This window comes from Paramisgurnus dabryanus, chromosome 18 (genome assembly GCF_030506205.2).
Source record: "Paramisgurnus dabryanus chromosome 18, PD_genome_1.1, whole genome shotgun sequence".
NCBI classification, from domain to species: domain Eukaryota; kingdom Metazoa; phylum Chordata; class Actinopteri; order Cypriniformes; family Cobitidae; genus Paramisgurnus; species Paramisgurnus dabryanus.
In genome coordinates this window covers 30,352,988-30,370,226 of record NC_133354.1, presented here as the reverse complement: position 1 = coordinate 30,370,226, position 17,239 = coordinate 30,352,988, and the positions used below count along the sequence as shown (strand labels likewise).

General features: G+C 36.5%; 1 protein-coding gene across 3 annotated transcripts in view; it reads right to left on the bottom strand.

Annotated features, from left to right (window-relative positions):
* The window catches only part of stk10 (serine/threonine kinase 10), a 38,538-nt gene that overhangs the window by 20,394 nt on the left and 905 nt on the right, over positions 1-17,239 (bottom strand). For 2 of the 3 annotated variants that reach the window (XM_065287601.2, XM_065287602.2), the window contains exons 2-5: positions 17,033-17,239; positions 12,004-12,168; positions 5,791-5,839; positions 5,348-5,497 (exon numbers count right to left, since the gene is read on the bottom strand). In XM_065287601.2, the coding sequence (XP_065143673.1) occupies positions 5,348-5,497; positions 5,791-5,839; positions 12,004-12,168; positions 17,033-17,191 (523 nt within the window). In that variant the 5' untranslated portion in view covers positions 17,192-17,239. The remainder of the gene's footprint in view (positions 1-5,347; positions 5,498-5,790; positions 5,840-12,003; positions 12,169-17,032) is intronic. The other variant, XM_065287600.2, reaches the window with a different exon arrangement.

The window sequence follows — 17,239 nt, the reverse complement described above, 5'->3', positions numbered from 1 at the left end:
TCGTAACTAAGCTACATTGTAACCAACGAACAGCTGGTGCAACCGGCCCCTGCCAAACAAAAATGTAAATCTTATCATAAAACAACATTTTGTTAAATCCATTAAACGAACAATCCAGACTACGGAATGAAATGTTTCAGATTTTTCTTTTGTACAAACGTTTAGAGCGAAATCGTTCCTTTGAATGTTGTTAACATATTAGTTTTTTTTTAGGGATGTACCATAGACTGTAAAAAAGATGGACGACGCCTGTTCGCTCTCTTCCATTGGTGAAAAGTGAAGCCGCAAGTGTCCCGATATGGCGCTGACATCTTGGGTCTTGAGTCTGCGCACTAGCGATTTCGGGACCAGTCATGCGCACTAGTGAGCAGGAAGGGAAGCCGCGAAGTCAAAACCCCGCCCTCGCTCTCGTAGAATGCGCATATCACACGATATCACAGCTGTCAATCATGACGTGACACCACCGTTTTTATATCATTAAATATCTAACTAAACACAAACCTATTTTAAAAACAAACATTTGAATTTACATCAGCGTGATAAAAACTACAGTAAATGACAGAAACCAGCTTCGGAAAAAAGATAATTGAAGTGTAATTAATTTTTTTAGTTGGTCCCAAGTCCCATTGAATAACATGGGGAGGCGGGGTTTATTACCTATACTGGGACCAGTCACTGGGGGGGGGGGGGGCGATCGAGACGTTTTGGCTTCACTTTTCAGGGGGATGTACCAATAGGATTTTTTTGGGCCGATACCGATACCGATTTAAACAGACAACTTCTGGCCGATACCGATGCCAATACCGATATTAAACACTTGTATACAATACTATACAGTTGGTCTATTAGCTAGTTTATTTCTGCATCAAATTATTTTTACTGAACATGGATTGGATCTAATTAACATTTAAAGGTAGGGTAACACATTTTGAAAAATGCTAACGGTAGCCGCCTAGCAATGAAATCCCGATCCCACCCTCAAGTCAAATCGCTCTCCAAAGTCACGCCTCTTTCCAAACACATGAACACGCACAGATCAGACGGTCACGTCTCATGTCTCATTCACCAGTGAGAAAACTTTGCAGTACAAAGTGAATAACACTTCCAAAATAACCAACATAAACAACTGGTTTACATCAGAATTAGTTTAAGCACAGGTTCGATTGTGTAGACGTAGTAACTATATCGTTATGCTAATCCGGAAAACGAACACAAATTTCATAAGCAACACAACGTTTCATCAAAGTAGAATATCTGAATCCATCTCAATACAAACATATCGCGTACCTACCTTACCAAAATAAACAGTGCAACGACCCTTTCAGACCCTTTGCCTCCTGTAGCTGTTTGCATCTCGCGGTAAAGCACTAAAGTTACCGATGTTAATTTGGGTTTTTGCTCTTGCTGATCCAGGCAGTTTTTGCTGTTGTTGTTATAAAAGATGCATTTAGTTTTGTTGCTCCTGTGTAGGTTGTCAATTCAGCAGAAAAGTTTGCTCTTCTCGCTGGTATCTGCGTGGACTCGCTGCGCGGTGGGAATTCAAATTACGCTTACGTATGAGGGACATAAACGGAAACGTCCGTTCGGACCGAACAACGTCGACAACATGACAACCTTCAAAGGTGGTTTTTGATATTCAGCATTTATTTTATTAACAACATTAACAAATTTTTTTTAAAATATAATGGATTTCTTTATGCATTTAATTAATAAACAATCGGTATCGGCCTTTCTCGTGCTATTGCCGATATGCCGATGGCGTCAAATTCATCAAAAATCGGCCGATAAATATCGGCGGCCAATACATCGGTGCATCACTAGTTTTTTTTCATTAGAAAACTAAAGGGTAGATTCCCAGACAGAGTTTAGATTAATCCAGGAATAGGCCTTAGTAATACAGTCGTTTTTATAAACATACCTTACAAAAAACAATACTGGTTTACATCTTAAGACAAAATATTGGCATTAACATATGCTAAAATATGTATTGTAAGGTATTTTTAATGAAGGCAGCTCAACATGCATTTTAGTCTGAGACTAGTGTAAGCCCTGTCTGGGAAACCACACCAATAAGTTGATTTAATAAAATCTTTAATATGGATGACTCTGACTGAATAACTTTAGAAAAGTAGCGAATAGTAGTCCAGAATAGATGTGAACTCATTCAATAATCTTTATAGGATAAATGGAGTATTTTATGTTCATGTAGTTTTTTTATGTTTCTTCAGTTTTGACGCTGAGCTAGCTCTAGATGGTTTCATTGAATGCACGTGCGGTGACGTGGTTACGCGTCTGGTCTGAACTTTACTTCCAGTTTCTGTTTGTTTATTGGTCTGACTAGTTTCTGAAACTGACTCTTAAACAAATACCTTGTTGAAAATAACAAATGTTTTGGTTTTCTAGGTAAGCTACATGTTGTATATTTTGCTTGTTATTTAAATAAACTACTTTAAATGGATTTTGTTGTTATTTATTCTTAGCTGAGTTTGCCGGAAGTTATGCATTTTCCATGAAAGCCGCTTGTTTATGTTGTTACTGCTAAAACCGTCTATATGTATGTAATGTAATGTAATGTAGTGTTAGTGTGATCTAATGCATTTACTAATGCTAACAAATACAACCTTATTGTAAGGTTAGCAGTTTGTCTACAGGAAAACCTCTCCTGGCCTGACATTCAGAAAAACCATTAAGAGACACTGGATGACGAGACGTTCAGTTCAGATATTGAGCAGTGTAGTACAGAGGAAATCATTGAGTACTTTACACAACACAAACCCTTCACATGATACTTTTAAAGGTTTCAGAATGAAGTTAATCTTCCTGTTTCTGTGTATGTGGGAAAGATCACCAGAATGACTAAGAGAGATCTTTTGTGATAAACTAACACCGGCACAAGACACAACACGTATCCAAACATCACACTTTCATTTCAGATTGAAAACATCCGGATTTGTCTAACTGACAGCATTGTGTGGGTTATAGGTGTTGTGAAGCCTGATACAAAACATAAATTGCCTTATAAGACACCTATTGAACTGTAGGCACCTAGGAAGCATTTCTTCATGAAACATGAACTATATTCAATGCCACAAGCTCACTTCAGTTCAGCCTGATTCAGTCTAGTTCAGTTCAGTGTTGTTTTTCACCTGATCATATATCAATATATAATGTATTAAAAAGAAACTGCTGCCTGTTATGTGTGACTGTAGAGTCACATTAATTTCAGTGACCACATTTACACTCGCGTGTGTGTTTTTGTTATATGGTTTAAGTGGGAATTCATTTTACGCTTGACATTAGGAAGTTTTCCCTGAACGCTGTCAACAAGACTCGCTGTCAGCAGTCTGTCTTCATCCAGAAACAGCTCAAATAACACAACAGCAGCGTGTAAAACCTGTCATAATATTTCGGTCTTCATTACGCCACCGAATAACAAAATACGCCCATAAGTACCTGTTTGTAATTTAACGTAAACAAATTAAAACAGAGGACCGTGTATGCGAGTTCATCATTTGTGTTCTGCAACGTTAGCCACCCCCATCTGTTCGCTGATTGGTCCTGCAGATTTTTGCAGGAGAAAACGAAACTCTATAGAGCCATCCCAGACGTACTGCTGAAGAGAAATGAAAAATAAGCGGAAGCACGTAGGAGGGCGGAGCCAGGCTAATCATTGAGACTCCACGAGGTGAGATCTTGCATGGAGCCCCCGTTTGAGGGAGATTGACAGTCATGTTTAGCTTTTTCCATTTTCTAATGATTGCTCCAACAGTGGAACTTTTTTCACCAAGCTGCTTTGGCAAATTCCCCATAGCCCTTTCCAGCCTTGTGGAGGTCTCTAGTGTCTTTGGACAGCTCTTTGGTCTTGGCCATGTTAGTAGTTGGATTCTTACTGATTGTACGGGGTGGACAGGTGTCTTTATGCAGCTAACGACCTCAAACAGGTGCATCTAATTTAGGATAATAAATGGAGTGGAGGTGGACATTTTAAAGGTAACAGGGCTTTGAGAGTCAGAATTCTGGCTGATAGACAGGTGTTCAAATACTTATTTGCAGCGGTGTCATTCAAATAAATAGTTAAAAAATCATGCATTGTGATTTCTGGATTTTTTAAAAAAGTGGACATGCACCTACGATGACAATTTCAGACCTTCCATGATTTCTAAGTGGGAGAACTTGCAAAATAGAAGGGTGTTCAAATACTTATTTTCCTCACTGTAGCTAGGTTGATATATGCCTTTCAGTAACTCTCTATTTTTCCACCCGTTCCTATTTTAAGTCATCCTCCTCACGTGTCTATATTTACATTTACAAACACCAAGCACTGTCGTGAGTTTGTAATGTTTGCACATCATGTTTGGGTTTTGGTGGAGTTGGACTTCCTGTGGCGCTGCGCAGAGTGACTGGATTATGATGTTAAAGGGGACGTTTCACAAGACTTTTTAAAAATGTAAAATAAATCTTTGGTGTCCCCAGAGTATGTTTGTGATGTTTTAGCTCAAAATACCATATAGAAAAACTATTATAACATGTTAAAATTGACACTTTGTAGGTGTGAGCAAAAATTTGCCATTTTTGAGGTATGTCCTTTAAAATGCAAATGAGCTGATGAAATGCAAACACTGATCACCATAATGGTAGTTTGTTAAAATTGTCACTCAATTGTGCTGTCAATTATTTTTTCTCTAATTCTTTCTCTCTGCACTAAATGGCAGTGTCGTGGTGCAGATTAAGAAGCAGTATTATTGTAATAAGATCCCCTTATGACATCATATGGAGAGCCAAATTTCAATGACCGATTTTTCACATGCTTGCAGAGGATGGTTTAACAAAACTAAGTTACTGGGTTGATCTTTTTCACATTTTCTAGGTTGATAGAAGCACTGCGGACCCAATTATAGCACTTAAACATGAAAAAAGTCAGATTTTTATGATATGACCCCTATAAAGTACAGCGAAAGTGATTCATAAGCATTGTTTTCCACTTGATCTCACTATACCTTCATGTCATTACCACACATTGGTCTGTACGGCGTCACATGAAGTCCACAACACCCGTTAGCACTGTGCCTAGAATTTATAAAAATGTCACCGGCCAACTGGGGATTGATACGGTTTCATATACCCGCTGGTGATGATTTTTACTTATATTTGGCGCTTGCCGAGTGTTCATTTTAGACTCTGGACTGAGCTATCAGATCTCATAAACTGTAATTATATTAGAAGTTAATATGTTTGAGAAACATTGCCCTGATAGATAAATCCACAAACAATAACATTCATCATGTCTTAAATCATTTTAACTTATTGATCTGTATACACACACACACATACAAATGTCCATACACACCTAGTTTAATGTCTCCGTCCAGTGTGAGGAGAATGTTTCCAGCCTTCAGATCTCTGTGAATGATCTTCATACTGTGAAGATACTGAAGAGCCTCCAACATCTGTTTACAGATCACCTGGATCTGAGGTTCTTTAAGAGCTCGGTCCAACTCTACAAACATCAAACCATCAGATCTCAGTAAACACACACACAATAAAAGAATCATGCCTTGCTTTAGGCCTGTTTAGATGGAGATTTCTTACATTGTGCTTTGCAGTAATGAGAGTGAGATTTTTTGCATTATTGCCACTTGTGTAAAAACTATATGATGTCTGTATGCTCATTTTAATAATCTCCAAATATAATTTTGTTTCTTAGTGCAAGTCTATATAACTACATAAATGTAAACTATTGATACGTCACTGTGAATATAAAGCTGTTTTAAGTGTATATGAGACTCTTACCTAACATAGTGGCATCAACAGCACCTCCAGGACAAAACTCAATCATGATCTGTGTGTCAAATACATTAACAGACAATCATTACATGAAAACAGATGAAAGAAAAACTACTCCGATATCGTCTGTTATCAGTTTGGTTTTGTGTATTTCTGAACTTTGCTGATGTGCAAACAGTTGAATGATTATTATTACGGAGAAGATGTGCAAGTAATAAATCACTCTCTCTCTCTCTGTGTGTGTGTGTTGAGATTAATGGGCGCACCATCTCTCTGTTCAGAGCAAACAAGTTTACACCTTTACCCTGCTTGTTGACACAATAACAGACTCACTGTGTCTGTCATTAACATAAATGATGCTTTCTGCACAAACAATAAATGTCAAACAAGAAAGAAAGAGTTGAGGGCAGCTGATCTGAATTACAATAAAATCTCAAACATCAGTAGGAGTTTGACATGTATGGGTGGAAAACAAAGAAATGTGTTAAGATGATCTGATTGTCAAAGTATCTGACCTACTTTAAGATATGCAGATAGACAGGAGAATCACACTAGAGTGTGACAGACACATGTTTGCTCCATAAAATGCAACATAAAAGTTTTGAGAAATGAATACAATCATACAATCCAGTGTTAAAAAAAAAACACAACGTTCAATTCTTTACACAATTATCAATGATCATTACAATATCAAATGTTTAAAGTAATAATATCTTGGGTTTTAAACACTAACAGGTCTAAAGTTGCTTATGTGCATGTGTGTGTGTCCTACCTACACAAATAAAATGAAACTGTTATTTTTGTGCATTTGTATGAAAGGTTGTGAAACCCTAGCAGTGTTAAAAGAGAGAAAAGAACTTAATGTGTTTGTTTGCTAAAAATCTTCATTGTATTTGTTCAGTGCTCATTCTACTGTACACCATCACAAAAAAATTAATAACACACACAAAAAAATAAACAACAAATGCTCTTTCTGTCAGTGAGATCTATATATCATAAACCTCTTTTTATACAGTATATACAGTATACATACAGTACTGTACAAAAGTCAAAAGACCACCATCATCAGCTTTGTTGTTTTTGCAAAGTTTTAATGTCCATCCATATTTCATTTTTACTCTTTTTTTTTAAGATAAAAACAGAAAATACAGGAAATATGTACACAAAAACACATAATGAGGATACTGAAGTCCTGAAGTCATTCATTAAGAATTAGAAATTAGGATTTAATTTCATTTAGGTTTAAGAGATCCTGCAGCTGTCTGCTATTGCTCGAGTGAAAAGTGAAGTTTACGCTAAATACTTGACACTTCAGCTTATACTTTTTGATACTGTTTTTAATATTACATACACATTTTCAATATTTCTGGTTGTATTCTAATAGAGACTGACAAATAATTATACGAGATCACTATAACATTGCAAAAACAACAAATCTAATGGTACTTTTGCACAGTACTAATATATATATATATATATATATATATATAAGACCGATCGGTGGCTGACTTAAAGCAGTGCATGCCGGTTAGTAATTTTGTCCGACTTCAGCTGGTGCTGCAGGCACGTGACTGTGTCATATGGTTTTAAGTACCGCCAGAGCGTTTTGAGATTAGCCGGCTGGCTCACGGAGTTGTGAGGACGACACAGCTTTTCGTGATTGGTCGCGTCACTGATGACAACGATCACGTGCGTTTCAAGTTTAATCCAACCTTTAGTTCCACTAATAAAGATTATAAATTCATGTTTTAAAACAGGAAAAAACACATTAATATGCGTAAATATGATATATTGTGTCATGTAATAACATAAAAATGAAAATAACAAACTCTATTGGTATTTTAATAATATAGGCTTGTTACCCTTACTGCTGATTGGCTACAAGTGTGTTTTGGTACTCTGCCAGACTCCCATTTCCAAAGCGTTTTACAAAATCATGCGCCCCACCTTTAAAATGAGTGAATAGCAGTAGATTTTTAGAAATTGTTTGGGTTCAGATGATTTGAACAAGTTGTAGAGATTATTTGTAATGTTTATGGCCAGAGCCTAACAGACTGTGTGATCACTTATCTTCATAGTAAAACCGCTCTGGATGAACTTTAATAAAAAACTTTATGAATTAAGAGAGAGATGATAATAAACAAATCAAAACCCACAAGATAGATATGCAGTACATGTCTCTGAAACCTCTTTGTACAGATAGAGATGATAACACAAAGATCTTGATCCATCACACGTCATACCAGCAGAACTCTGATTCATATTTCTCTGGGAGGTTACCAGAGTGTTGCAAGGGTAGAATACACTGGGAGGACTCGAGTAATATTTAAAGTCTATAGGATTATTTAAAATCAATAAACCCCCCCAAATATGAGCACCAGTGACAGTCACCCCATGGTCTAATAAACCCCAAAAATGCATCCAGCTGGTTGTTATTCTACCAAGCAGCCAAGGTGGTAATACAGCACATGGAGCGTGTCGACTCAGGGTAGCCGCCAACTTTGTTATTAATACAGAATAAATAAATCATGGCTTACAGTAAACAGTGTATTTCTCTTAAGCCTAACATGTGATGTTGCATTCATATCACTAGATGTCCATGACAACAACACAACAGCCATATAAGTCACACGATGACAATAACAGAAGTCACCTGCTCACCTACGGACAACACCTGCAAAAAAAAAAGGACAAGACTGGAGAAACCAGTCGCCGCTGTGACTCTAAAGCTACCGCTGTTGCGTTCTTTCAGACATTTCTGGAATAATCCAGATGACATACGACAGTGCCAGCAGGTGTACATGAATAACCGGTCAAACCGCAAGAACAAACTCAAAGATTGTGAGAGTTTAAGCAAACAGGTGAGATTCCTGGAGCGCCTACACATACACACATCTCTCAGGAATACACACAAGACCATTTTAAACAAAGAGAAATGATTCACTGTTTAATAAACTGACACATCTATTAAACCTGTTAATTAAATGAATGAATGCCTTCACATTACAGAGAACTAAAGACATGATGCTATTTGCCAAATGTCTGACCATTGTAGATAGTATCATCTATCAGAAAACCTTACCCATTTAATATAGAGTAGATATTCATAAATAATGAAAAGCGTTCATTTAGCCTATATAAATCTAACAAAAGTGATGTATTTTATGTATTTATTCTTTTCCAGCATCTATAACTTGGGGAAGGACAACCTAATATCTCCAATTCACCTAGACTTGCATATCACACAGAAAGACCTCCCGAACCAGCCAAGACTTAAACCTGGGACCTTTGTGTGCTGTATATATTGCTCGGTTATACTATGAAACTTCTGCCTTGCCGGGTCAGTTTAGCATCTGCCATCAGAACAGGTCCACATGACTTACAGAAGAACCATCAGTTATGTTTGACAAGAAGTTTGAAATCATTTCCTCTTACTAAACCTCCTAAACATTCACAGTTGATTTTACCCACAGACACCTCGTCCACACCCAAATATTTCAGTCTATGACACGCTCAATTACCATATGCATTTACTGACAACACCACAACTTAACATACTGCAGGTTTAAAAGTGCATAAGAAAATCTCTAGATGTCTTTTGCCTACAAGTATTCTGAAAACCTCTATACAATTAAGCTATGTTCAAGATAATGCATATATTTGTAGCTTGAATTAATAAAAATCAACATTAATACATGAATCCAAAGCTAACAGTATGATTAAATACAGAACATTCAGAGTTTTAATCAGCTTATCTTATAAAAACTTTAGTTTATGAGATGAATTAGTATGGATATGAGATGTGAAGTTGTATACTTGGGGTGCGTGTGCAGTTTATCTGAGAGAGACACAACAGCATTCTTCAACAATAGCACAGACACTTATCTTTACACTGAGACACTTTAGCAATAAACAACTTTTACAGTTAGACAACATGAAAACCTACTTCTATTAAAGGATCCACTTTCATAAAAGAAAATCCTGATAATTTACTCACCCGCATGTCATCCAAGATGTTTATGTTTTTCTTTGTTCAGTCAAGAAGAATTTTTTTAGAAAAAAAATTCCAGGATTTGTCTCCACATAACAGTTTACAGTTTCAACGGAGCTCCAAACGATCCCAACCGAGACATAAGGGTTTTATCTAGCAAAACAATCATCATTTTCGACAAGGAAAATATAAAATAAGCACTTTTAAACCACAACTTCTCATCTTGCACTAGCCATGTGATGCGCCAGCGTGACCTTACGTATTGCATAATCACGTCAAAAGCCATGCATACATATGTGAAATACACACTAATTAATATCTCTGTGTCACTTTAAGTATCATTCCACATACAACAACGTCTGAATGCTCCCCTTTCTCAACACTTGTAAACACTGCAGCTTAAGTTTCCCCATACATCATGTGTGACCTTTCGACGTGCTTACGCAATACGTAAGGTCACGCTGGCGCATCACACGGCTATTGCAAGATGAGAAGTTGTGGTTTCAAAATTCTTATTTATTTTTCTTACAAAAAATGACAATGGTTTTGCTAGGTAAGACCCTTATGCCTTGGTTGGAATCGTTTAAAGCCATTTGAAGCTACATTGAAATTGTAAACCGTTGGGGTCCAATATGGTCTATTAAAATGAGAAAAATCCTGGAATGTTTTCCTCCAAAAACTTAAAGGAACAGTATGTAGGATTGTGGCCAAAACTGGTATTGCAATCACAAAACATGTGGCTAAAACTGGTACTGCAATCACACAACTGGTGGCCAATACACAAAATGAAAACATCAACATCAGTTGAGGGCTGCAACTCCACTTTTTAAATGACAATATCCTGGCCAGACCACTGTTGTCAGTGATACCCAGGTGAAAAGGTAGTACACTTCCATAGTGTACTTAAAGTGCTTTATTTTCGCACACTATTTTTGTACTTAATATACTAAAAATTAATCTTTAGTACTTCTTAAGATGTTCTTAAGATCATCTAAGTGTACTTCACTGTGCTATTTTGAGACACCATAAAAATTAACTAAAATGTGCTAAAAATGTATTTTAAAAATGTATTTAGGTACCACTTTTAGTACATTTTGTATGAAAGTTGAGTTCAAGTTTAGTAAAAGTGTTAACTAAATACATTTTTTAATACAGAGATAGTATGTTAAAAGCACATTTTAGTTAATATTCATGGTGTCTCAAAATAGCACAGTGAAGTACACTTAGATAATCTTAAGAACATCTTAAGTACTAAAGATGAATTTTTAGTATATTAAGTACAAAAATAGTGTGCGAAAATAAAGCACTTTAAGTACACTATGGAAGTGTACTAATTTTTCACCTGGGTATAAGTATTTGAAATGAAAATGATTTCTTAATGTCTAGTGATATATCAAGGCCATTTTATGATTAATTGATATACATTTCTTACATACTGTTCCTTTAAGTTCTTTTCAACTGAACAAAAAAGACATAAACATCTTGGATGACATGAGGTGAGTAAATTATCTGTATTTTTTATGAAAGTGGAGTAATCCTTTAACACATGACAAGACCACTGAATTTAACTTGGTTAAAAACACCTCTCTCTCTATTTATACTTGTAGGCCTGACCCTATATGAAGAGATATGGGAGCTGCACAGGTGTGTGGAGGTTAGCCAATCATAACAGAGATCATTTACATATAAAAGATTTAAAGGTACAGGATCATTATACATAAGCTCTAGTCTTAGTGTGTTCAAGTACACCCAAAATAAATAAACCTGATAGATCTCTATTACTACAGTATCTACCATTACACTAACTGTTTAAACAACACTAAAACAAATTTATCAAAAAAAGTTACACTACAGCTGCAATACATGTGTGTGATCATGTTTTACTATTAAACAGCACATGAGCTTTATTAGTTATTTATTAGTTTACACTGCATGTTCATGCTGAAGGTGATTTATCCAATACTTTACAGAAATTCAATTCAATGTGTTTATATGTGACAAATATCCTAGTTAAAAGTCAAGTTAACTGCGTTTCTGACATGAGAAACTTTGACAATGTAAGGTGAGGTGACTTATTTAATGTGTAACTGTGAGTTTTGGGAACACCTGAAACTCATTGAGGAGGTTTATTATATAAGTGTGTTCATGATCCCTCCACAGATTCAGATCCCTCCTTTCTAAACTACACAAGACAACACACATTTTGAACTATGTTGTGACAGTCTTACCAATAGTTTGTTGTCATAAAAGAAGGCATCCATAAGCTTGACAATGTACGGATGGTTACAGGATGCTAAGATTTCAATCTCCACCATGTAGTCCTCCAGCTCCTCTTCACTTTTGGTTTCGATGACTTTAGCCGCAGCCAGCACGCCAGTTTCTTTATTCTGAGCCTGAAACAGATAAAACCACATGTTTCACATTCAATCACATAGCATGAGAGTCAGTATATGAATCACTTTACTTCACTTTATCCTGCTGGTGATATCTCCATCAAATTCACCATTATTGCACACACCAGATAACAAGTGAACAACATCATAAGATCATCACTCAACTGCTGATGTTATTACTCTTTTTAATACTCGTTTGACACCAAACTCATTCTTTAGGACACTTTAGTTAGTTTATTAGACTATTGTGTGCTTTTGAAGCTTCAAGAGTTGCTCACATTCCACTTCTACTGAAAGCAGAAAACCCATAACAACGGTTTAAAGTCGTAGTTTCAGTTTTGAAGATCAGAGAAAGCCATTGAGAGTTACAATGACAAGAGACTGAGTAAATAATGTAAATAATACACACACGAGAAACACAATTTCTAAAAAGTGACGTCCTCTTTATTTATTGAGTAGATTTAAGGAAATATCAAATAAATGAATAAATGTATTTTGGTTGATGTGAGGCTCAGCAGACCTCATTTTAACAAACCACATTATTTCAGCTTAAAGTTCAAATGCATGCATGCATCTGTACACACTGGGTCAAAGTTTAACATTCGTGTTCAGTGGTTTGTTTAACTATGATGAGCAATAGTAACACCACTAACTAACTGTCTAAACCTCTGAATTTAGACAAAGATCTTCAGACAGATGAGCAGAAATAAAGCTCACGGCCAGATGAGAGATGTTCAACTGTATCTAGAGACTAAAAGGTCAGACCTGGGCTGGGCCAGTATAAAAACCACAGAGCAAGCAACCAACCACAACACCTTAGCAACCACCCCCTCAAAAAAATCAATAGCAATTGCATTGCAACACGCTAAAAAGCTCTCAGAGCGACCTAACACCATGATATCAGATGCCATTTCACATGCGACCTCTTCACGTGACCTCAAATAAAGCCACAAATCCACTTAAATAAGCATTGAGCAGATTATGGCACCTGTCTGAGGAGAAAGAAGTTCTGATGTTATCTACAAATAACCTGAAGAGACCATTAACACAACCCGTTGTACTTTCAACCCTGTGTCATGCTCATTTCAACACATCCATCTTGTTTGACTGCAGTTAACCATGGTTTAAGTACAGTAAAAACCAATAAAACAGTTATTATAGTTAAAAAAAAATGTTTATCACAAAATAACCATAGTTTTGCAGCCAATGGTAAATAATATGCTACAAAATTAGGGTTACAACAAAAAAGTTTATATATATATTTCTCTAAGTGTGTTACTAAAGGTGCCAAAGAATGCATTGAAACAATATGTAAAGTTGTTCTCTGATATTTAAGGTTTGTGACTTTTAAGTAAAAATATTAATATTATTAGCAACGATGCACCCCAGAGACGGTTTACGTGTCCATTTACAACCCTAGAATTTGCCAACGGAATAAAAAGGTCATGAATAATAATGTTGAGCTCTGCTTTGATTGGCTGTTTCTCAGAGCAGCTCATTTCAGTAGCTCTGATTGTTAATAGACATTTCTGAGTGGTAAGTTTGTGTTTTTTTCAGTCTGCAAAATGTAACTGTAACGTCAATAGTAGAACTTCAGGCTAAACACTAGCATATAGCATTAACTAGCATATAGCGCTAACTCAGCAGTCACCCCTTTGTTTTTAGCATTGTAATTAATTTAATGTGTAATTTAATGTTGGGGCGTACATCTCGACTGCAACGTCACAGTCAGTGTTATGTTGAGATTGGCCTGTTTTCCACGGTCTTTTGCATGCACAAGGTTTACATAAAGAGGAAACAGATTAAAGGTTTTTATTTTTATTAGGCTACCATTTTCATAAACAACATCACACAACTACATAGCATATCATCACAATACCAAAATAAAGTGAAACCAGTAGAGCATTGACCAAACACAGCATGTTTTAAACAAACACACAGCGAGGTTAAGAGAGATAAATATAGACTCTCTTACACAATAAACTGAGTAACCTTGTGCTTCTATCAATATTAACCTTAAACAATAGAGAAACCCTAAAGTCACGCTTCACTACTATAGACTGAACACAACCAGCAGAGACAAAACAATTCAATGACTAGATGAAAGCCATGAGACGAGACGTACAAACACACTTCCATGTCAACACAGGGACTGAAATCTTTGCAATAAAATTTTGGAAATTATAAAACTAAAATGAACAATGATGTGTATATATATATATATATATATATATTGAGTGCTTGCTGTCATTGGTGTGCGTGTCGTTTAAGTGAGATCAGTGTGAAATGTGTTCAACTCCACCCACAGCTTTCTTATCATAATGAAACCAACACTACTGAACATTGATGATTAGACATCAGTCCTTATGTATTGTAGAAACATCTACAGACCAAACCCCTGTGGGACTTCACTGACATTACATTCAATAATATCTCAGCATTATTTCATTACAACACAACTTACTGAACAACATAATCTGACATTTACTCATTTCCGTTTAAATTTGATTGTTTTGAAACGATTCATAATTATTATTTTGAAAGACACAAATAAATATTCATACATGTCCATTAATCATCTGGGATCATACATCAAGGTTTTATTGTGGGAGGGAATAAATATAAATGTCTTATAATGTAAAAAACAGTACAGGTGAAGATGTCTCTGTATTTCTTTAACATTTATTTCTTCAGCTTAGGTTGAAGACTTTGGTAGGTTTTTGTCTTTTATAAGACAATGAACTACAGTATCCGCTAACATTAAGCTCTGTAATCAACTCACAATTACAACAGTATAAACAAATCAAACGTACTGACAACAACTAATCCCTCATAACCGTGAAAGATAAAGATGATGTTCTTTAAAGGGACACTCCACTTTTTTTGAAAATATGCTCATTTTCCAGCTACCCTAGAGTTAAATATTTGATTCTTATTGTTTTGGAATCCTTTCAGCTGATCTCCGTATCTGGCGCTAGCACTTTTAGCATAGCTTAGCACAATCCATAGAATCTGATTAGACCATTAGCATCGCGCTAAAAAATAACCAAAAAGTTTCAATATTTTTCCTATTTAAAACTTGACTCTTCTGTAGTTGCATCGTGTACCAAGACTGACAGAAAATTAAAAGTTGTGATTTTCTAGGCAGATATGACTAGGAACTATACTCTCATTCTGGCGTAATAATCAAGGACTTTGCTGCCGTAACATGGGTGCAACAGGTGCAATGATATTACGCAGCAGACGAAAATAGTCCCCAGGTATTAAAAGTTACCAAGCTGAGGACTATTTTCGGGTGCTCAAGTTTTAAACAGAAAATTATAGGAACTCTTTGGTCATTTTTGAGCACGATGCTAATGGTCTAACCAGATCCAATAAATGCTATGCTAAAAGTGGAAACGTCAGACACGGAGATCGGCTGAATGGATCCGAAAAGGGTAAAACTCAAATTTTAATTCTAGTGGATCTGGAAAATTAACTTATTTAAAAAAAAAGTGGAGTGTACTTTTAATACTGTGACTTATGCGCAATCCAGTCATTTATATATATGTCCCAGAAAATCACAACGTCTCTTTTTTTCTTTTGGACAGAAATGCAAACTGGACATGTTTTTTGTGAGATTCCGATAGTTAACCCTAACACACAGCCAAACTGCTCTGAACTGACCGAAGGTCTTAACAGGGCTAAAGGGTTACAGTGACCCTGGATGTCATGGGGAACGTAACAAACCCTGTCACAGATTGTCACAAGACAAAAGGCAAATTCAGCTGCATGTTTCTTCCTCTCCGCCTCCCCAAAATGCAGCACATTCCAACATCTTCCTACATACAGTGACTGTGATCGACCCCTGAAGGCCCCGTACAGCGCCCGCCCGGGTGTCACTCAACACTGAGTTCACGTATTATTGAGTCAGTACTGTAGAAGCGGTGGTTAGTTAGTTAGTCAAGATGATTTCCTTCAGGGCAGTAAAACCTCAGACGTGCATTTCTTCATGTCAATAGCACGAATACCACTATACATGTCAGTGCATGAATGACTTACTGTATATACAGTACACTATATTCACATGTGTACATCATCTCTTGATATTCTTACAACTTATAACAAGCAAACTGTTGGTAAATGATATATAATGTGATGTAAAGTGGATGCCCTACTGAAAAATCCAGCTAAGACCATCTTAAGGTGGTAGCTTGTTTAAGGTGGTCCTCCCAGTCGCAGCTTGGCAAAGCTGGTGGGTCAGGTGGTCTTAAAGCGAAGTCCAGCTAGACCAGCTTAAAAAGTTACCAAAACACAGCTAGACCACCTAAATCCAAGCTGGGAGACCAGCTAAAACTCTCTCACCAGCTTATGCTGGATTTTTCAGTAGGGCGTACATTAAACAAGACGTATAGTCATCTGAACTTGTAAATATGACCAATAAACAGGTTATCAAGCTGACATAGTGTAAATAAATCACACAGTATTTCAGACTTGTCCACGGTGTTTATGTAAGTATTTGTATTTTTATTTGAAAGATCATCTCATTATCAAAAGCATTACAGGATGGCAAAAGAGAATTGTTAAATCCTACTGCGGGAAAGGTTATGCTAATGAATATTAATTAGGTAAGATGACGTCCGTCCATCAGGCCCTACTGATTGGCTTAAAGTCGGTAATGTGCTGACAAATAAACGAATCCTACTGTGTAAAAGGCGTAGCCTGCAAATATTAATTAAAGAAGTGATTTGAAGGCTACGAAAGGCGTCAGTATAAACATATTAATATTCATTAATCAAACCTTGGTCGTAGTAAAGCAGGAGTATCGTAGCCTAGAAGAGTTTCACTGGCTGTCAAACAGGTTTTATGAACGTCTGCGTCTCACCTTATAAACTTTCCCGAAAGCGCCATCGCCCAGTTCACCGATAATCTCCCACAGGTCGTATGGATTAATGTCACGATGCACGTGCTCATACTGCTTCACTTTCTTCTTCTTATCAATAGTTGGAAGTCGCAGGATCCGGCTGAACTGTGCAAAAGCCATCTTAAAATCAAGACAGCAGCCTCGAGTCTTGCTGAAAATCAGACCGAC